The 22,473-nt window shown below is 43.4% G+C and overlaps 1 protein-coding gene across 1 annotated transcript in view; it reads right to left on the reverse strand.

The window, feature by feature from the left end:
* Positions 1–22,473, reverse strand: part of MRPL48 (mitochondrial ribosomal protein L48) — a 69,172-nt gene that overhangs the window by 42,084 nt on the left and 4,615 nt on the right. The window contains exons 2-3 of the mRNA XM_049780446.1: positions 13,499–13,551; positions 9,415–9,452 (exon numbers count right to left, since the gene is read on the reverse strand). Of these exons, the coding sequence (XP_049636403.1) occupies positions 9,415–9,452; positions 13,499–13,551 (91 nt within the window). The remainder of the gene's footprint in view (positions 1–9,414; positions 9,453–13,498; positions 13,552–22,473) is intronic.

Below are 22,473 nucleotides of genomic sequence, written 5' to 3' on the forward strand. Positions count from 1 at the left end.
ATATTTTCGTTTCATGCTAAACTGTCATTGGCAGAGAAATGATACATCTGCTGTTTTTAAAAGATTGCTCTGGGGTCCGGAGCAGTAGCGCAAGCAGTAAGTCGTCTGCCTTGCATGCGCTAGCCCAGGATGGACTGCAGTTTGATCCTCCGTGCCCCATCTGGTCCCCCAAGTCAGAACTGATTTCGGAGCACATAGCCAGGAGTAACCCCTGAATGTCACCGAGTGTGGGCCAAAAAAAAAGATTGCTCTGGTTGTTGCATGGAAAGAGGGTGGGCAGAGTGTGGGTCTAGAGTGCTAGGAGTTTCAGTGGCAGTCTTAGATGAATTGATGGTTGCTTGCCTGGGTCCATACTCCTCTCACTAGTCTTTCTTTTATAGCTGATAAAATAATCTTTCTTAAAGCAAATCAAATTATGTTATCTTCCATTAATTCAGTTTTCACTGTACACAAACATACACACATACTTTTATGTGTTTTATGTTTGCTTTTTTGTGGTACCAGGGATCAAACTCAGGATTTCACAATGTGAGGCATGCATACTCCCACTCAGTCATATTCCCAGCTGCAAACACATGCGTATTTTATTTTATTTGCATATTTTTCTACATTTTTGAGCTATACCCAATAATTCTTTTTTTTTTTTTTTTTTTTTTTTTTTTGGTTTTTGGGTCATACCCGGCAGCGCTCAGGGGTTACTCCTGGCTCTACACTCAGAAATCACTCCTGGCAGGCTTGGGGGACCATATGAGATGCTGAGATTCGAACCAATGACCTTCTGCATGAAAGGCAAAGGCTATCTCTCCGGCCCCATACCCAATGGTTCTTAGCGGCTATTTCTTGGCTCAATGCTCTAGTTGCTCTAGTTGGTTTTCAAAAGCTCATGTAGTTGAGGATTGGGCTTCCTCATACAAAACCTACACTGAATCTTTCTCTAGCCCCAAACATAGTGTTTTAAAAGTACTTATCAGGGCCAGAGAGATAGCATGGAGGTAAGGTGTTTGCCTTGCATGCAGAAGGTCGGTGGTTCAAATCCCAGCGTCCCATATGGTCCCCAAGCCTGCCAGGGGAGATTTCTGAGCATAGAGCCAGGAGTAACCCCTGAGTGCTGCCGGGTGTAACCCCCCCAAAAAAAAAATACTTATCATGTGCCAGGTACCAGAGATACCCATAAATAAGAAAGGAAATCTGCCATATAAAAATATATTCAGTGGTTTTCCACAGTCCAAAGACAACACTTCTTAGATAAGCACTAAGAACTTTGATGTAATCTAGTTCCAACCACTTACAATCTTGCTTTTTTTTTTTTTTTTTTGGTTTTTGGGCCATACCTGGCGGTGCTCAGGGGTTACTCCTGGCTGTCTGCTCAGAAATAGCTCCTGGCAGGCACAGGGGACCATATGGGACACCGGGATTCGAACCAACCACCTTTGGTCCTGGATCGGCTACTTGCAAGGCAAACACCGCTGTGCTCTCTCTCCAGGCCCACAATCTTGCTTCTTGACAAGAGCTGTACTTTCTTTTTTTTTTTTTCTTGGAGGGGGGGGAACACACCAGTGATGCTCAGGGATTACTCCTGGCTATGTGCTGAGAAATCGCTCCTGGCGGGGCTGGAGCGGTGGTGCAACCAGTAGGGCGTCTGCCTTGCACGCACTAACCAGGAATGGATCAGGTTCGATCCCCCGGAGTTCCATATGGCCCCCCAAGCCAGGGGCGATTTCTGAGTGCATAGCCAGCAGTAACCCCTGAGCATCACTGGGTGTGCCCCCCCAAAAAAAGATTGAACCTAGGTCTGTCCTGGGTCAGCCTCATGCAAAGCAAACGCCCTACCCCTGTGCTATCGATGCGGCCCCAGTACTTTCGTTCTGTATAAACCATGCAGTTTTCATGCCCCAGTAGTCCTGATATGGGACTGCCCCTGTGTATAGGAGAAATCCTATATAGCTTCCAGGGCCAATTCAAATATTACTGATTCGATGAAATGCTGCTGCTGTCTAAACATAGGTGCCACTTCATTGTTAGGGCTAGGAGACACGTCAATAGGCTGATCAAATGCTCTGTGTGGGGAAAACCTACATTCACTTTCTGAGCATTTAGTCAGTAGTAATATTTTGGCACCACCTAGTATCACCCCCTCCTCCCAAAAAAATAAGAGTTACTTTACTGTTTTAGCATTCTCATGCCTCTAGTTATATAGAAAAACATTTTGTCTAAGTAAAAAATAAAAACTCAAGTACTAGGCCTGGAGAGATAGCACAGCGGTGTTTGCCTTGCAAGCAGCCGATCCAGGACCAAAGGTGGTTGGTTCGAATCCCGGTGTCCCATATGGTCCCCCGTGCCTGCCAGGAGCTATTTCTGAGCAGACAGCCAGGAGTAACCCCTGAGCACCGCCGGGTGTGGCCAAAAAAAAAAAAAAAAACTCAAGTACCAACCACCATCTTTAAGTACAAAGAACCACAATCACCCATCAGTTATAACAGCAGAACCCAAACTGATCTTTAAGCTGATAACACATCTTCAGTGAAAGTGCTACAAACACAAGCCCTAGTCTCTCATCTACTATAATTCCTTCACATAGAAGCATTTTCAAATTCAGCTTGGGGCAATTCCTATCATTAAAGCAATTGGTTAATTAAGATGCTGGTGCAAACCACTGTTAAATGAACCATTTCCCCCCTTCAAATGAAAGGTTTGGGTCAAATTACCAGTGGTTAAACTGCTTAATTACCCTGTTGTTTTATTTGTGAAATTTACAAGTCTGAAAGCTTCTGATTTTCACAAAATTCTGCAGGGTGTCTCTACCAATCCTGCCTCCCTGCTTGTTGGCATTGAGCTGGGTTTCAGGCTGCCATCACATTTACATGGCAGTCTCCTGAGAGAAAAAGCAATTCTTTTCACTGAGGAAGACACAAAACCCCAGGAATTCAAAAGAAAATCTTAAAAGAGGCTTTAAAAAGTCTCTATTTAGCATAGTTATAGGATGTAATCACTTTAAGGACTGTTCTCACACCCTGCCCCTTTTCTCTCCATCTGCCAGAGCCAACTGTCCTTCAGTGCCCTTGTTTACCAAACTGGAAAGTAAACCCATCAATCCGTGCTGGGAACAACTTCACTGTAATTATTTCTCCTTCAAAACTGGTGTAAGCTTTTTTAGCAGGGCTGTGCAGGAGGGAAAGAGGAAAAATCGCTTCAGCCAAGAACCTAATTACGGGATATTCTGTAAAGTGAGTCCCTGGAGGGCTGATGCTTCCCAGCACCTGGTAAAGTGTCTGCTCAAGTAAGTGCAGATTTAAGGGGCTGGGGGAGGTTCTTAACATTTTATACCTAGACAATCTGTAATGATTTGGTCTTGGCAGCCACCTACTGTTTTTAAATTTTCTTTTCAAACTTTTTTCAGTTTTTCTAATTACATTGAATAACTTGGATTGTAGAGTACCATGTCTGTGAGCCTAGCTTTTGGTTTCCATTGTAATGAGAAAACTCTGAATTCCCTCCATTGAACATTTTTCATTCTATATTTACTTTTGCTCCTCTCAATATACTTAAATCAGTAAGGAAACCTGGTCATTACAGTCAAGACTCTTCCTGGGCACATGGGTGATGGCAGGAATGGAGTACTGCTCCCTGCTCTGTGTTTCTGATTATGTTGAATTCCAATGTTTCGATTTCTGAGTTCATCTGAATTGGGCTGAAGTGGTAAGATGTTTGCCTTGCATGTGGACTGACTTATAGTTTTATTCCCAGGTACCCAATAAGGTTCCCCCCAAAAAGAAGTCACTCCTGAACATAGAGTCTCAGAGATTAGCCCTTTGCCAGGTGTGGCCACAAAATGCCTCCCACATTCCCCAAAATGTTTTAAATAGTGATCCAGAGATAAGTACATCAGGTAAGGTGCTTGCTTTGCATACAGCTCACCTAAATTCAATCCAAGTACCTACCACATATGGTCCCCCAAGCATTGCCTCCAGTGATCACCGAACACCCTCCCCCCCCAATATGGCCCAAATTTTCCTCTCAAAATCATGCAAAATAGACCAGTGAAAGACCAGTGAAAGACAATCTAATCGAATACTTTGCCTGCAGGAGGTTTGGATTTGATACCTGGTTCCATATAATCCCAGGAGCAGCTCCCACACAAAGCATCAGGAGGAACCCCTCAGCAGTTCAGGGCCTGGCCCAAATAAACAAAAATATATGACATGCAAAACACATAAAAACCATGAAAAGTCAAAGAGAGAAGGACAAATCCAAGGTGATCTCACTCATCTGTTACATACAGAAGAGCAGAATGGATAGATAGAAAAGGGAACAGAGAGCATCAAATGGTGATAAACCCTTGAGCTGAATTACAAAACTGAGAACACCAAGGCAGTAAGGGAAAGAGGTGAGGGAAGAGAGATGAGGGGTACCAGAAGTGATATAAGGACAGTAATGGTCTTGGGTACTTTGGTGGTAGTGAAGGTGCAGTAATTTTGTATACTAAAACAATAAATGTTAAAATACTATTATAATCATGTTACCTACAATAAAAAAAATTTTTTTTGTTTTTGTTTTTGTTTTTGAGTCACACCAGGCAGCGCTCAGGGGTTCCTCCTGGCTCTATGCTCAGAAATCCCCCCTGTCAGGCACAGGGGACCATATGGTACGCCGGGATTTGAACCACCATCCTTCTGCATGCAAGGCAAACACCTTACCTCCATGTTATCTCTCCGGCCCCACAATAAAAATTTTTTAATAAAACAATAATAGAGTCATGGGACTGGAAAGATAGCGCAGTGGTAGAGCTTTTGCCTTGGCGCTACCTAGGATGAACCGCAGTTTGATCCCCCAGCATCCCATATGGTCCCCCAAGCAAGGAGCTATTTCTGAGTGCATAGACAGGAATAACCCCTGAGTATTGCCGGGTATAATTTTTTTTGCCCAAGAACAAACAAACAAACAAACAAAATAATAGAGTAACACCCAGCAGTGCTCAGGGGTTACTCATGGCTCTGTGCTCAGAAATCCCTCCTGGCGGAGCTCATGGACTATATGGGACGTCAGGGGTTGAACCAGGGTCAGCCACATACAAGGCAAATGCCTTACCTGCTATACTATCACTCAGCCCCTCACAGGTCATTTTCATAACCAAATTTATCCTATCTGCAAAGACACCTATCTATAAGATTCCCTAAGGTTGAAAGGTTGGAGAGTTAGTATAATAGGTAGGGCTCATGTGTGCACTTAGCCAACCTGGGTTTGATCCTGGCATCCTGTATGGTCCCCTGGAGCATCACCAGGAGTAATTCTGAATGCAGAGCCAGGAGTAATCCCTGAGCACTGTGTGACCCAAGAAGAAAAGAAAAAAAAAAAAAAAAAAAGATTCTCTATGGTTGCCAATATACCCTCAAAGTCAAAGAGCATTGCTAAATCCATTTTTATGATAATTTAAAGCACACACTTGATACTTTGACCATGTTTTCTTACTTAAAACACTCCTTTTGATTACCATGAAACTATGCTAATTATGTTTCCTCATACCACTTTGGCCTGCTTTTATCAACTTCATTAGTCATTTCTTCCATCATTTCCAAGTTTATTTTTTTTTTAATGTTAGGGGGTTTGGGGCCCCACTAAGCAGTGCTTAGTGGTTACTCTTGGCTCTACATGTAGGAATTACTCCTGGCAGACTTAGGGGGGACCATATGGGATGCGGGGGATTGAACCCTGGTTGGTAGTGTGCAAGAAAAAAAGCCCTGCCCACTGTATAATCATTCAGGTCCCAATTTTTTAAATGTTTATTTCTCATTGTGTGAGATCAAACCCAGGCATCATATATGCAAGGCAAATGTTTTCACTGAGGAGCAATGTGCCCCACCCTTTAATTTTAGGGCACCTTAATTCCTGGCTTTTGGGTCTCTTTCCTCATAATCTCATTCATTCCCACAGCTTCAATTAAAATCAATGTGATGATTTCTAATGATACATTTTCAACCTAGTTCTTTATTTTGATCTCAAAGACTGTGTATGCATCAGAGAGCTTAACATAGCCTCTTCACAGACACTCCAACTCATCACTTACAAAACTAGACAAAAAGCTTCTTCCAGTTGTTCAATTTAAGGCAGTATTAGAATGTATTCAAAGTAATAAATATTTAGTTTCTTTCCTTTTATTGGTTTTTATTTATTTATTTATTTATTTATTTATTGTTGCTTTTGGCTTTTGGGCAACACCTGAATGCCAGGGATCAAAACCAAGTCAGCTGCAAGTAAGAAAAATATATTATTCTCTTTTGTTTGAGGGGCCACATTCAGCAAATGCCCTACCTACTGTGCTATCTCTCTAGCCCCAAATAGTATATTATTTTTTTTTTGTGGATTTTTTTTTAAGGGGGCCATACCTGGTTCTGTGCTCAGAAATTACTCCTGGCAGGCTCAGGGACCATTTGGGATGCTGGGGATCAAACCTAGGTTGGCAGCATAAAGGCAAATGCCCTATTCACTGTACTATCACTCCAGCCTAATTTTTGTTTGTTTGTTTGTTTGTTTGTTTTTGGGCCACACCCACAACGCTCAGGGGTTACTCCTGGCTCTCTGCTCAGAAATCGCTCCTGGGAGGCTCGAAGGACCATATAGGATGCGGGATTAGAACCACAATTGGTCCTGGGTCAGCGTTTGCAAGGCAAACACGCTACCGCTGTGCTATCTCTTCGGCCCCATCCAGCCTAATTTTTATAGGGAAAAATATTTCTTATAAGACTCCACACTTCCAAATGACAAGGGCTCTTAATTTTGTGTGTCCCAGCAACTGAAATATAGTCTGGTATAATATTTGTTCAGATGAATAAAATTCATATTCAATAGTTTTATTTGTTTCTGTTTGGGGTCCACACCTAGAGATACTCAGGGATTAATACTGGCTCTGCATTTAAGGATCACTCCTGACAGGACTTGGAAAACCAAAGGAGAACCAGAAATTGAACCCAGATGAGCCATGTATAAGGTAAGTGACCTACCCACTGGACTATCATTCTATTCCCAAAACCATTTTTGAGGGGACAGGGCATTGGGAGGGGGATTCCCATGAGGGAAGCCCAAAACCATTTTTTTTTTTTTGGGGTTTTTGGGCCACACCCGTTTGACGCTCAGGGGTTACTCCTGGCTATGTGCTCAGAAATCGCCCCTGGCTTGGGGGACCATATGGGACGCCGGGGGATCGAACCGCGGTCCGTTCCTTGGCTAGCGCTTGTAAGGCAGACACCTTACCTCTAGCGCCACCTTCCCGGCCCCGCCCAAAACCATTTTTAAGATGTTGGTCTTTGGGACAGGTAGAAATGTTGATCTGTGGGCCAGAGAGATAGCATGGAGGTAGGGCATTTGCCTTGGATGCAGGACAGTGGTTCAAATCCTGGCATCCCATGTGGTCTCCCCAGCCTGCGATTTCTGAGTGTAGAGCCAGGAGTAATCCCTGAGCACTACCGGGTGTGACCCAAAAACAAAAAAACAGGGGCCGGAGCGGTGGCGCTAGAAGTAAGGTATCTGCCTTACACACGCTAACCTAGGAAAAACCGCGGTTCGATCCCCCGGCGTCCCATATGGTCCCCAACAAGCCAGGAGCAATTTCTGAGTGCAAAGCCAGGAGTGTCCCAAAAACAATACAAAAATGGGCCCGGAGAGATAGCACAGCGGCGTTTGCCTTGCAAGCAGCTGATTCAGGATCAAAGGGGGTTGGTTCGAATCCCGGTGTCCCATATGGTCCCCCGTGCCTGCCAGGAGCTATTTCTGAGCAGACAGCCAGGAGAAACTCCTGAGCAACGCCGGGTGTGGCCCAAAATCCAAAAAAAAAAACACAAAAAACAAAAAAACAAAAAAACAATTGGGGCCAGCGTGGTGGCGCAAAGCTGTAAGGAGTCTGCCCAGAGTCCCATATTTCTGGCCCCTTTTATTTATTTATTTATTTTTATTTATTTATTTTTTTGTGTGTGTGGTTTTTTGGGTCATACCCGGCAGTGCTCAGGGGTTACTCCTGGCTCCATGCTCAGAAATTGCTCCTGGCAGGTACGGGGGACCATATGGGACTCTGGGATTCAAACTGATGACCTCCTGCATGAAAGGCAAACACCTTACCTCCATGCTATCTCTCCAGCCCCTCTGGCCCCTTTTAATACTTGTTTCAAGTCAGGAAAAAGAGGTAGCTAACAGTCATAGAATAAATATAGGATAGAGCTAGAATCTGAACTTACTACAGAGCATACGTTCTTTATATTTTTAAACATTTATTTATTTTGGTTTTAGGGCCACATCCAGCGGCGCTCAGGGGTTACTCCTATCTCTGTTCTCAGAAATCGCTCCTGGAGTGGCTGGTGAGCTAGCACAGAGACAGGGTATTTGTCTTGCATGCAGCCAAACTAGGACGGACGGTAGTTCAAATCCCGGCATCCCATATGGTCCCCCGTGCCTGCCAGAAGTAATTTCTAACCTCAGAGCCAGAAGTAATCCCTGAGCGCCGATGGGTGTGACCCAAAAACCAAATACCAAAAACCAAAAAAAAAAAAAAATCACTCCTGGCAGGCTCGAGGAACCATGTGGGATGCAAGAATCAAACCCGAGGGCCTGGAGAGATAGCACAGTGGTGTTTGCTTTGCAAGCAGAATCCAGGACCTAAGGTGGCTGGTTCGAATCCCGGTGTCCCATATGGTCCCCCGTGCCTGCCAGGAGCTATTTCTGAGCAGACAGCCAGGTGTAACCCCTGAGCAATGCTGGGTGTGGCCAAAAACAAAAAAAAAAAAAAAAAAAAAAAAAAAAAAAAAAGAATCAAACCTGAGTCCATCAGGGGTCGATCACATGCAAGGCAAATGCCCTAATGCTGTGCTATCACTCTGGTCCCAGAGCATATGTTCTTTTTTTATTTTATTTTATTTTTTGGGGGTTTTGGGTCACACCCGGCAGCGCTCATGGGGTTCCTCCTGGCTCTATGCTCAGATATCACTCCTGGCAGGCTCATGGGACCATATGGGATGCCGGGATTTGAATCACCGACCTTCTGCAAGCAAGGCAAACGCCTTACCTCCAGCTATCTCTTTGGCTCCCAGAGCATATGTTCTTAATCACTATTTTAAGTTCTCACTCATGGTGCTCATACATGTAGGGTGCAGAAGTTGGAGAGTAGTGGGGATTTGGTCCTAGTCTTATCAACTATTCTCAAAGGTAATGTTAGGTACTCTTCTAGAAAAGTATTTGGGGCCAGAGGTAGGGTATTTGATTCACATACAATCAACATAGATTTGGCCCAGAGACTCTCATATGATTTCTCCAGGCTTGCCAAGAGTAACCCCTGAGCACTGTTGAGTGTGGCCCAAAAACTAAAGAAAAGTATTTAATAGAGTATTAGCGGCACCTAATGTAGAGATATTACTTTGGGAAATACTTGCTTACCTGCAGAACACATGGGATTTTCTCTAGCAGTTCTGTTCCTAAATAGGGAGAAGGCATGTAAATAATCAGATAGACACAGTCTATTTGCACAGTTATCAAAATTTGTACAGTCTGCATTAAAAGAAATATACCAAAGCTAGCTATAGCTAGACCCTTCTTTTTTTTTTCTTTTGGTTTTTGGGTCACACCCGGCAATGCTCAAGGGTTACTCCTGGCTCTACACTCAGAAATCGCTCCTGGCAGGCTTGGGGGATGCTGGAATTCAAACCACCATCCTTCAGCATGTAAGGCAAATGCCTTACCTCCATGCTATCTCTCTGGCCCCTTATTTTTTGGTTTCTGGGCCACACCCGGTGACACTCAGGGGTTACTCCTGGCCATACACCCAGAAATCCCCAAGCTCCTGGCTTGGGAAACCATATAGGACACTGGGAGATTGAACCACAGTCAATTGAACCACTAGTTCAGTGCATGCAAGGCTAACGCCATACCACTTGCGCCACTGCTCTGGCCCCTAGATACTTCTTCTTTTCTTCCTTTTCTTTCTACAAACATAAACTGACTATATACCAGACAGTGTGCTAGGTTCACAAAATGAAAAATAAGTAAAATCATCTATTTATAGTCTAACTGGGAGAGATACATGTAAATAAATGCAAGTCACGAAACAGCACTGATCCAGAACAAAGCATACACAAGATTTGGTGGAACATGAAGTGTGGTCATTTCCAACACAAAGAAGAATTATGAACTGAGTCTTTAAACATGAAAACTATTCGGAGGGGCCGGGTGGTGGCGCTAGAGGTAAGGTGCCTGCCTTACCTGCGCTAGCCTTGGACGGACCGCAGTTCGATCCCCCGGCATCCCATATGGTCCCCCAAGCCAGGAGCGACTTCTGAGCACATAGCCAGGAGTAACCCCTGAGCGTCACCGGGTGTGGCCCAAAAACCAAAAAAAAAAAAAAAAAAGAAAACTATTCGGGCTGGGGAAATAACTCAAAGAACTGTATCTCCAGCATATCCTGGTCCTCCAACCACCACCAGTCACGAACCCCACCCCAGCATGAAGCCAGATGAAGACCACTGAGTTTGGCCTCAAAAAAAAAAAAAAAAAAGAAAGAAAGAAACTATGCTTTAGGGGTGGGGTCAAAGACATAACTTAGGAGTTAAAGCATTTGCCTTATATGCAAATTAATTCCCAGTCCCACATATGGTTCTCTGAGCCCCACCAAGAGTGATCTATGAGCACAGAGCTAGGAGTAAAGCCCTGAACATTGCTGGGTATGGCCCCCAAACTAACAAACAAAAAATGTGTTTAACCTTCTAGGCAACACATTCTAGGCAGAGGTATGAATATGGCATGTTTGGGGAAAATAAACCGTTAGATGTGAATAGAACTTAAGCACAAGAGACAAGTGAAAAGAGGTCATAGGAACTCAGCTCATGGAGAACTTCTTATGCTATACTATAAGATGAAACCCAGCTATTAACCAAAAAAAAAAAAGGCATTCCCCCATCTTCCTCTTTCCTTTAAATTTCTCCCTTTGATATGTAATAGCCCACCTGGATAACTTTACCCTGCCCCACCTCGTTGAATTGGTTCTGGGAGAATAAAGAAAGTCAGTTTGGTTTGGTGTGTGCAGAGATACCATGAGGTAAGAAGCAAACTGACTTCATGATTCTTTCCTGACTGGGTTGGTTTATTAATCCTTCCTGGCTACCTTACCTATGTCAGACTCATCTGCCTGAGGTTGGAGATACAGTATGTGGGGTGATCTCATAAACTGGGACTTATTTCACATGCTATACTAAAGAGATTGGTTTTTTTCTGTGTCCTGGCAGATTTTAAGTATAGGAAAGATGTGATCCAGTTTAAGTCTTTTCTATTTGTTTTGTTTTGGGGACACACCTGGCATTACTCAGAGGTTACTCCTAGCTCTGTGCATAGGTATCACTCCTGGCAGACTCAGGGGACCATATAGGATGCTGGGGGTTGAACCAGGGTTGACTATGTGCAAGGCAAGAACTCTACCTACTATACAGTTTAAGTTTTAGAAAGTTAAACTCAGCAACAAATGAACAACAATCAGGAATAGAGAAGACTGAGAAAAGAGAACCAAGTTTCTGCAATAGTTCAAAAGAAAGAAGACAAGCCTCACATTAGAAAAGGCCAGGGAGGGCCCGGAGAGATAGCACAGCAGCGTTTGCCTTGCAAGCAGCCGATCCAGGACCAAAGGTGGTTGGTTCAAATCCCGGTGTCCCATATGGTCCCCCGTGCCTGCCAGGAGCTATTTCTGAGCAGACAGCCAGGAGTAACCCCTGAGCACTGCCGGGTGTGGCCCAAAAACCAAAAAAAAAAAAAAAAAAAAGGCCAGGGAGGAAGAGAGGAAGGGACAGCAAAGAAAGCTAGAATGCATACACAAGAACATGAAAAGAGTGCAGCTGCCTGTGAAGTAGTCTACATAACTAATCTTCCCAAGGGAAAGGGGTAGAGGTGAGTTTAGGGAGGCTTAGTGGTAGATGAAAGAGGTTGGGGGAGGAAGCTGAGACAATGCTGGAGGAGGGAGGGAGGGAAGAAGGGAGGTATGGGAGGATATGTGACTGGAAGTTTAAATGCATGAAATCCTATTAACAGTATTGTAAATCACGGTGTCTCAAATTAAAAGATTTTAATATATTAAATATGTTCAAAAAACTTTTTTTTTTGGATTTTGGGTCACACCCAGCTGTGCTCAGGGGTTACTCCTAGCTCTGCGCTCAGAAATTGCTCCTGGCAGGCTCAGAGGACCACATGGGATGCCGGGATTCAAACCACCATCTGTCCTGGGTTGGCTGTGTGCAAGGCAAATGCCCTACCACTGTGCTATCTCTGTGGCCCCTGTTCAATTCTTTTAAAAAATAAAATACTGTTGTCATATGTTTGAGTTCCTGGGTTCAATCTCACAGAAGTGCAAAAAAGAAAGAGAAGGGGCCGGCGAGGTGGCGCTAGAGGTAAGGTGTGTCTGCCTTGCAAGCGTTAGCCAAGGATGGACCGCGGTTCGATCCCCCGGCGTCCCATATGGTCCCCCCAAGCCAGGGGCAATTTCTGAGCGCTTAGCCAGGAGTAACCCCTGAGCAGCAAACGGGTGTGCCCCCCCCCAAAAAAAAAAAGAAAAAGAAAGAGAAAGAGAAAAGAAAAGATGACAGTTTGCAAAACTTGGTAATGAGAGTTTAGGACTGATTTATTTAGGAGTGCCTGGGTTAGAACCCAATGCCTCACTCATCCAAAGCACGTGCTCTAGCACTGAGCTACAGCCCTGGCCCAGAGTACTTCATAGCATACATAAGCTCTACTATCATACAATTGGTGTACCCTGCTTGAAAGCACACCAGCATTATTTTTTCATTATTTTTTAGAAAAGCTTCACTAGGAGCTAGAGAGGTAGTACAGGGTTAAGTTACTTCCATTGCATGCAGCAGGCCTCAGTTCAATCCTTAATACTACATGCACTCCTGAGTGTGGCCCCCAAACAAAAAGCCTTCACATAATGTCCACAATCTGCCTTTTTTTTTCCCAGAAATTCTGTCATAAAGTCTGCATTCTTTTAGCTTGGTATTCTGAAAAGAAACTCTGAACTAAAGAACTTGCCATTTACTGAGAACGGGATTAGAGTAAGTAGCAAAAAATGTAATGCCTAAAGGTAAGGCTTCTGCCTTCCAGGCAGAAGGAAGGTAGTTCGAATCCCAGCATCCCATAAGGTTCCACCATGCCTGCCAGGGGCAATTTCTGAGCATAGAGCCAGGAGGAATCCCTGAAGGCTGCTGGGTGTGACCCCCCCCCCCCCAAAAAAAAGTAATGCCTGAAATGCTTAGTAGATAAGCAAAGAAAACTGATGAAAGGAATATACTCTCTGAACATACACATAGTCCTAGGTTCCATCTCCTGAATCACACAGCCTCCTGAGGTGTAGCCCAAGTAGCCTCTGGCACTGCTTGGAAGTTCCAAAAACCAAAAAGACAATGAATGCTCACAAAATAAAAATGTTCTCTGAACCTAGCAGACTGCAAATATTAGCTAGATGCCATTGTTATTAAAATCCCCTTACCTTAAGATGGAAAAGGCTTGCTTACAAATTGTTTCATTTCTCAGATACAGCACCTATAACAAAACAAATTATGACAATCTCAATCATTCATAATTTCAAACACTCTGCACAAAAATATAAACAAACAAAAAGCACAAATAAAAATAAATAAACCTGGGGCCAGAGAGATAGCATGGAGGTAGGGAGTTTGCCTTGCATGCAGAAGGACAATGGTTCGAATCCTGGCATCCCATATAGTCTCCCAAGCCTGTCAGGAGTAATTTCTTTTTTTTTTTTTTTTTTTGGTTTTTGGGCCACACCCGGCGGTGCTCAGGGGTTAACTCCTGGCTGTCTGCTCAGAAATCGCTCCTGGCAGGCACAGGGGACCATATGGGACACCGGGATTCGAACCAACCACCTTTGGTCCTGGATCAGCTGCTTGCAAGGCAAACGCCGCTGTGCTATCTCTCCGGGCCCAGGAGTAATTTCTAAGTGCAAAGCTAGGAGTAACCCCAGAGCGCTGCCGAGTATGACCCAGAAACCAAATAAAATAAAATAAAATAAAAAATAAAAAAATAAACTTTCTTGGGGCTGGAGAGATAGCATGGAGGTAAGGCATTTGCCTTACATGCAGAAGGACAGTGGTTCGAATCCCAGGATCCCATATGGTCCCTCGAGCCGATTTCTGAGCATAAAGCCAGAAGTAACCCCTGAGTGCAGTGGGGTGTGACCCAAAAACCAAAATAAATAAATAAATAAATAAACCTTCCAATCCCAAAATAATTTACTTATTTATTCATTCTTAATATTGGGCAAGTCTTTGTGATGCTGAAGGCAAATGCTGGCTCTGTACTCAATGGTCATTCCTGGCAGTTCTCAGAGGACCATAGGCCATGCCAGGAATCAAAGCCAGGTCAGCTACATGCAAGGCAAGCACCTTACCTCTATACACTCTCTCTGGCCCCAAATAAATTCTTGATTTTTAATTTGTTGTTGTTGCTGCTGTTGTTGAGTTTTTTTAGACTACACCCAGCATGCTCAGGGTTTACTCCAGGCTCAGTGCTTATGAATTGCTTTTAGTTGGGGTTTGGGCTTTGATATGGGGTTGGGATCAAACCGAAGTAAGTATACTTGCAAGGTAAGTACCCTACCAACTGTACTATTGCTTTAGCTGTTTCCAATTTTTTTGTTTGTTTTTGGGTCACACCCAGCAGCACCCAGGGGTTTGGTTACTCCTTGCTCTGCACGCAGAAGTTACTCCTGACAGGCTCAGAGGACCATATGGATGCTGAGGAATGAACCAGGGTCAGCTGCATGTAAGGCAAATGCCCTACCTAATATACTATCGCTCTGGCCCCTCAAATTTTTTTAAATTGTGATTTACAATAGTGTTAATGGTTGAGTTTCATTGCAGCATCACACCACCATCAGTATCTACTTCCCCCACTATTATCCCAATATCTCCTCCCATCCTATTCCTCCTGTCCATTTTTTGTTTGTGGGACACCTCTAGTGGTGCTCCAGGCTTACACCTGGTTCTATGTTCAGAGATCACTCCTGGCAGTGATTAGGGAATAATATGGAATGCCAGAAACCAAACCTGAGTCAGCTGCTTACTTGCTGTACAAAGCAAATATTTTACTTGCACTACGAACTCTGTAGTTCCACTATCTTCAATTTTTTTTTGACCCAGGATGAACCCAAATCGATCCTTGGTATACCATATGGTCCCCTGAAACTACCAAAAAAATCTATTAAGTACCAAGAGATATACTAACAGATATTAAAAACTCTACCAAATTGGGGCTGACGTTTTAATACAGCTGGTAGGGCGCTTGTCTTGCATGTGGCTGACCCAGATTCAAAGTCTGCAACCCATATGATAACCCAAGCCCACAAGAAAAGATTAGTATGAGCAGAGCTGAGAGTCAACCCTGAGTGCTGCCAAGTATGGCCCTAAAACAAAAACAAAAACAAAAAACCTGTACCAAACCAAAAAAGTAAAATAAAAACTGTAATAACATGGATAAACCCTGAAAACATTATTCTAGATGTAAGTTACCACAAAGGACCAAATATTGTACAATTTATTTATATAAAGTATCTAAAATGACAAAAAGTATTTTAGAAAGAAAGTAATAATTACTTAAAGCTGGAAGATTTAGGAAGCTGAGGAGGACATGTAAGGAATACAAGTTTTATTTTGGGGGTAATAAAATTTTCTAAAATTGGTAGTGCTGAGTTTTAGACAGTTCAAAGTATATTAGATTTAGATTTTTAATTTTTTTGTTTTCGTTTTGATTTGATTTTGTTTGGGGCCACATCCAGAGGTACTCAGAGACTATTCCTGGCTATGAATTTAGAAATCACTTTTAGCAGGCTCAGGTGAACATATGGGATACCAGGGATCACACCTTGGTTGACCACATGGAAAGCAAACACCCTACCCACAGTCACAAACTAAATAGATGAAATGTACAGTATGTAAATGTATCTTTTTCTGGGGGTCCACACCTAGTGACACTCAGGGGCTACTCCTTGTTCTGCACTCAGAAATCGCTCCTTGCTTAAGGGACCAGATGGGATGCTGGGAATCGAACCTAGGTCCATCCTGGGTCTGCCTTGTGTAAGGCAAATGCCCTAGTGCTATGCTATCTCTCCAGCCTCTGTAAGTTTATCTTGATAAAGCCATTTTTAATATGTAAGTACATTTTTAAGGATCAAAGAGATAGTTCCAAGGGCTAAAGCACATTTTACATGTAGGAAGCTTAGTGCTGATCTGGGCACTGTATGCCTCCCCCTCCCCCACAAGCATCACCCAGAACAATTTCTAAACAGTGAACCAGCATAGCCCCTCCCTCTACCCCATTTCTCCCTAGGTATGGTCCCAAAACAGAACAAACAAAACAAAATATAAGTATAAGCCCTATACTATAGGGCTTTGGATGGTAAGAGAGAGATATACTTTTAGAGCCAGAGAGAGATCTCAATGTGTGAGCACATGCTTTGTATAAAGGAGACTCAGATTTAAATCCAGCACCACATGGTCCTAAGTGTCACTGGGAGAAGTTCCAAGCATCACACTAGAAGTGGTCCTCAGTATTGCTCGGTGTGCTCTAAACACCAAACAGAGACTGAAGAGATAGTCTAGCAGGTAGGGCACTTGCTTTGTACATAGCTGATCCAGACTCAACCCCTAGGGTTCAATATGGCCCCCCAAGCCTGCTGAAAATGAGGACAGAGCCAGAAGTAAGCCATGAGTACCGCTAACATGGACCCAAATAAAAACAAGGAAAAAAAGAAAATTAGACGTCATCCAAAGAACGTGAGCCATGAACATTGCCAAGGATGTGAACAGACACAAGGAAAAACAAAGTACATAAAAGATGCTAAAAATCAGGGCCCGGAGAGATAGCACAGCGGTATTTGCCTTGCAAGCAGCCGATCCAGGACCAAAGGTGGTTGGTTCGAATCCCGGCGCCCATATGGTCCCCCATGCCTGCCAGGAGCTATTTCTGAGCAGACAGCCAGGAGTAACTCCTGAGCACCGCCGGGTGTGGCCCCCCCCCAAAAAAAAAAACCAAAACCAAAAAAAAAAAATAGATGCTAACAATCATACTTCAGTTAGATAATAAAGATAATGTTTGCAATATACGATACTGGACCCACATGAAAATCAGCGTATTAAACAATTCAAGGAGAGATGAGCTATGACTAACTTTCCCAACTCCATTCACGGTCCCAACCACATAGCTTAGCTCTTTCTTCCCCTCTCTAGAAAGAGCAAATAGGGCCAGAGAGATGGCTCAATAAGCTGAGTTTATACTTGGACTGTGTTTTATACCCAAGCATGATTTCCCAAGGGCTAGAAGCAACCATGAAGGGCTAAAAATTGTCCCTGAGCACAATCAGTATGGCCCAAAACTAAAAAAAAAAAAAAAAAAAAAAAAGAGGGGCTAGAACAATAGCACAATGGGTAGGGCATTTTTCTAGCACACAACCAATCCAGGTTTGATACTTGGCATCCCATATTGTCCCCCAAGCCCACCAGGAGTGATTCTCAGTGCAGAGCCAAGAATAACCCCAAGCATTGCTAAATGTAGCCTAAAAGAAACAAAGAACATATGACTCTTAAATTCTTCCCAGGCCTAAGATCTCTCAACTATGACAAACAGAATAGATTCTTAAATTGTTCACTTCATACGAAAGTAGTATTGTATGAGAAAGATCTTGATGGATCATTTCTCTTTGCTTGAATTGTTCCAATTTCAGAGTCTCTACAAAAGCTAATTATTTAATTACCTAAAAGCCAATCATAAGGGTTGACAACTTTCTGGAAGACATTCAAATTATGGTGTGAAATCTCCCTTTCAGCACTGGAAAATGTGCTTCCTCTCCTTGCAATGCTTGGCATTATTTATCAGGACAAAAGTCGTCTATTTTCGGACTGAATGCACACATGCTCCCTACCCTCAGTCAGCAGATGAAGAGCAGCTCCCGCTCTGAAGCGAACAGAGGAGGCGGTGATGCTATTGAATAAATGAATGAATGAATGAGGACACAGCTGCTGCAGTGAGGGACAAAAATACTTGTTCCAATGGGCCAGGGAGTCAGGAACTGGGAAAGGACTGTCCACCACCAAAGAACTGAAATCATAGAGCAAAATCAGTAATGTGTGAGCAGCATCAAACACCAGAGCCCAGTGTTGGTTGGAGTTGAGGATGTGCTGGTGACAGCAATAAGTCAGGGGCTACAAAAAGCATTTGAATGATTTTTAAATAAACATTAATAAAACATATATGTATACTAACAAATATTCAAAATAGTAATGCTGGGTTTGGAGATGTGGAGTGATGACAAAGTGCTTGCCTTGATGCATGAGACCTGCATTTGATTCCAAGCATCACAGACACAGACACACACACACACACACACACACACACACAGACACAGACACACACATAGACACACACACAGAGACACGCGCGCCACGCAAAACTGTTATTCTTGCTTTCTGAATATGACTAAAGACTTCACATATTTTTCACTTTTTTTTTTTTTTTTGGTTTTGGTTTTTGGGCCACACCCGGCGGTGCTCAGAGGTTACTCCTGGCTGTCTGCTCAGAAATAGCTCCTGGCAGGCATGGGGGACCATATGGGACACCGGGATTCGAGCCAATCACCTTTGGTCCTGGATCGGCTGCTTGCAAGGCAAACACCGCTGTGCTATCTCTCCGGGCCCCACATATTATTTTTCAATCACTCTTTCTACACAGCCTCATGATGGAGGCATTATTGAGATAATCACCTTCATTCCATAAAGAAAACAATAGTAATTTAGCAAAGTTGCCCAAAGTTAGGGGTTTGATAAGAGGTACCAAAAATTCGGGCCCGGAGAGATAGCACAGCGGTATTTGCCTTGCAAGCAGCCGATCCAGGACCAAAGGTGGTTGGTTCGAATCCCGGTGTCCCATATGGTCCCCCGTGCCTGCCAGGAGCTATTTCTGAGCAGACAGCCAGGAGTAACCCCTGAGCACCGCCGGGTGTGACCCAAAAAATCAAAAAACAAAACAAAACAAGAGGTACCAAAAATTCAAATCCAAGTCTGACTGAATCCAAAGCCCATGTTTTCTATTCTTCTATACTCTGGTTTTTGGGTCACACCCAGCAATGCTCAGGGGTTACTCCTGGCTGTATGCTCAGAAATTGCTCCTGGCAGGCTCGGGGGACCATATGGGATGCCAGGATTCGAACCGCCGTCCTTCTGCATCTAAGGCAAACGTCTTACCACTGTGCTATCTCTCCGGCCCCTACTCTTCTATACTCTTAAGCGTCATATAAACAAACAAACAAAAAAAAAAAACATGAAAGAGTTATATAGGGGCCAGAGTGATAGCATGGAGGTAAGGCCTTTGCCTTTCATGCAGAAGGTCATTGGTTCTAATCCCGGCATCCCATATGGTCCCCCCCGAGCCTGCCAGGAGCAATTTCTGAGTGTAGAGCCAGGAGTAACCCCTGAGCGCTGCCGAGTGTGACCCAAAAAACAAAAACAAAAACAAAAACAAAAAAAAAAAAAGAAAGAGTTATATAACAAATTTTTGGCAGGGAAGGGGCACACACCTGGCAATGTTCAGGGGTTAACTCCTGGCCTTGCACTCAGGAATTACTTCTGGAAGTGTTCAAGGAACCATATGGGATGCTGAGGGAATCCAGGTCAGCCACATACAAGGCAAGTGTCCTACTTTGTTGTGTTATCTCTACAGCTCCTATACTAACTTATATTGATGAAATTTTGAAGTGGTCTTTCTTTTCTTTTTGTTTTGGACCACACTCAGTGGTACTCAGAGCATATCTGCACTGTATCTGCACTCAGGATACTCCTGGAGAGCTTGGGGGACCATATTAGATGCCAGGGATCAAATCTAGGTTGGTCATGTGCTAGGCAAGCACCCTACCTGTTGTGTTATTGCTCCATGTCCTCTTTATTTTTCTTATTTTTTGGTTTTGGGCCACACCAAGTTGTGCTCAGATAGTACTGTAGGTAGGCATTAGCCTTAGACACAGCTGATAGGGTTTAATCTCCACTACCCCATATAGTTCCCCGAGTCCACCAGGAGTGATCCCTTGACACAGAGCCAGGAGTAAGCCTGTGGAGGGCATCCTGAATTGTAAGTGTAACCCCTACCTCTACTCTTACTGTTCTGCATCCTCTCACTTGGTGGAAGCACCATTCTTTCAGTCTCTCAATTTCCTGTAAGCCCTCTGAAAGTACAAATGTAGTTTTAATTCAAACTCTTGGTGCATGCTCCTTCATCTATTCTATCACCTTAAGTCCTAGTCATTAAACAGCCTGAAGCTTTCCTAGCCACTCACACTTGGCTTGGGTACTGCTGTTGGCCAGACATATTGCACCTAAAAGCTTTCATTGGTCTAACAATTCACTAAGTACTTACGTGTTCAATTAGTCTCCCTTTTGTATGTACATGCACACCCACAGTCCCAACCTAGGGCCTCAGACTTGTGAGGCATTTGCTCTGCCAGAGTTATATCCCAAGCCCTAGTTTATTTTGCCAAAAAATATAAGTTATAAACCAAAAAAAAAATACAATGCCAGCCAGTGTGCCACTGATGCTAAAAACAAAGGCATGAAGAAAATAGAAAAATATTTTCTAGATGTCTTCCAGAATTTAACAATTTATAGTAAGAACCCCCCCATATATATATATGGGGGGGTTCTTACTATAAATTATATATAAATTATATATATATATATATAAACCTTTTCCCTGAGTCTTCAAACTCTGCCCTTTTTTTTTGTTTGTTTGTTTTTTGTTTTTTGGGTCACACCCAGCAGTGCTCAGGGGTTACTCCTGGCTCTACACTCAGAAATCGCTCCTGGCAGGCTCGAGGGACCTTTTGTGATGCCAGGATTAGAACCACCAACCTTCTGCATGAAAGGCAAATGCCTTACCTCCATGCTATCTCTATGGCCCCCAGACTTCTTTTTTTATTTTTTTGGTTAAACTCTGCCCTTCTAAGCAATTTGAAATTTGCATCCTCCTATTTCTTATCATGACTTCCTAATTCATTCATGTTTGTCGTTTGTTTCAAAGCTTACTGATATTTGTTCATATGAACTGTGCTGTGTTAGCCTTCACTGTTTTCACTGGAAAATATCTCATTATCTAAGCAATCAGACTCCAAGGCTTTTCGTTCTAGACTGGTTAAGACAATCTTTTGTGATTGCCACTGCTCCCATAACTACATCCTTATAGTGCAAAATAATCCTGGAGAAAAGAATGGTAATCTCAGGGTGGGCAACATTCAAACCTAAGTCTAATAGTCCAGGGACATCCTTTTTTGTTTTGTTTTGTTTTGTTTTGCCATCAATTTTTTTGTGTAAATCAATTCAAAGGGTAAGTCAGTATCCCTAGTGCATTCTGACTTCCACAGATAACATCCTGTCATCTTGACCAATCAATATGTATTCCACGGCCTGATAAATATCAGCATTAGCTTCTTAACTGGGTCCACTCTACTTTATAACTTCTGTTGACACAAAGGGGTAAGTGATTCCACTCAGTTTTACTCCATGAAAGCTGGGTTTACACTCATCTAAAATTTAAGTCAATTTGCTAAAGACCTTTTAAGATCCCACACAATGAGCACTAAGCTAAGCGTTTGAAGTTCTCACTCCAGTTCTTTCCTGCACTTAAATGCCAACATTTGTTCACTACTTATTCATTCAGTATTTATCAGCTACTTGCTTTAATCCCAAGAACACTGTAGGCTGGTTACATAAAGCCATGAAGAAAATACAGCTGCCTCAGGGCTGGAGAGGTGGCGCTAGAGGTAAGGTGTCTGCCTTGGAAGCACTAGTATAGGACTGACCGGTGTCCCAAATGGTCCCCCCAAGCCAGGAGCGATTTCTGAGCGCATAGCCAGGAGTAACCCCTGAGCGTCAAATGGGTGTGGCCCAAAAACGGGTGTGGCCCAAAAACCAAAAGAAAAATACATAAATGAATAAGTTAAAAAAAAAATAAAAAGAGGGCCGGGAAGGTGGCGCTAGAGGTAAGGTGTCTACCTTACAAGCGCTAGCATAGGACAGACCGCGGTTCGATCCCCCGGCGTTCCATATGGTCCCCCCAAGCCAGGGGCGATTTCTGAGCGCATAGCCAGGAGTAACCCCTGAACATCAAACGGGTGTGGCCCAAAAACTAACAAAAAAAAAGAAAATACAATTGCCTCCTTTGTATCTTTTTATGTAGGAAATAGATGTGCAGATTATTTATTTATTTATTACTGACTTGAAGGCCACACCCAGATGTCCTCAGGACTTCTGGCTCTGTGCTAATGATTCACATTCCTGACAGAGACCTGGGGACCATGTTGGGTGCCGGGGACTAAACCTAAACTAAGCTAGCAGTATGCAGGGCAAGGGCCATACCCTTGTACTATCTTTCCAACCCCTATATTATTCTTTTTTTGGGGTCACA

Source organism: Suncus etruscus, chromosome 9, assembly GCF_024139225.1.
Source record: "Suncus etruscus isolate mSunEtr1 chromosome 9, mSunEtr1.pri.cur, whole genome shotgun sequence".
NCBI lineage: Eukaryota > Metazoa > Chordata > Mammalia > Eulipotyphla > Soricidae > Suncus > Suncus etruscus.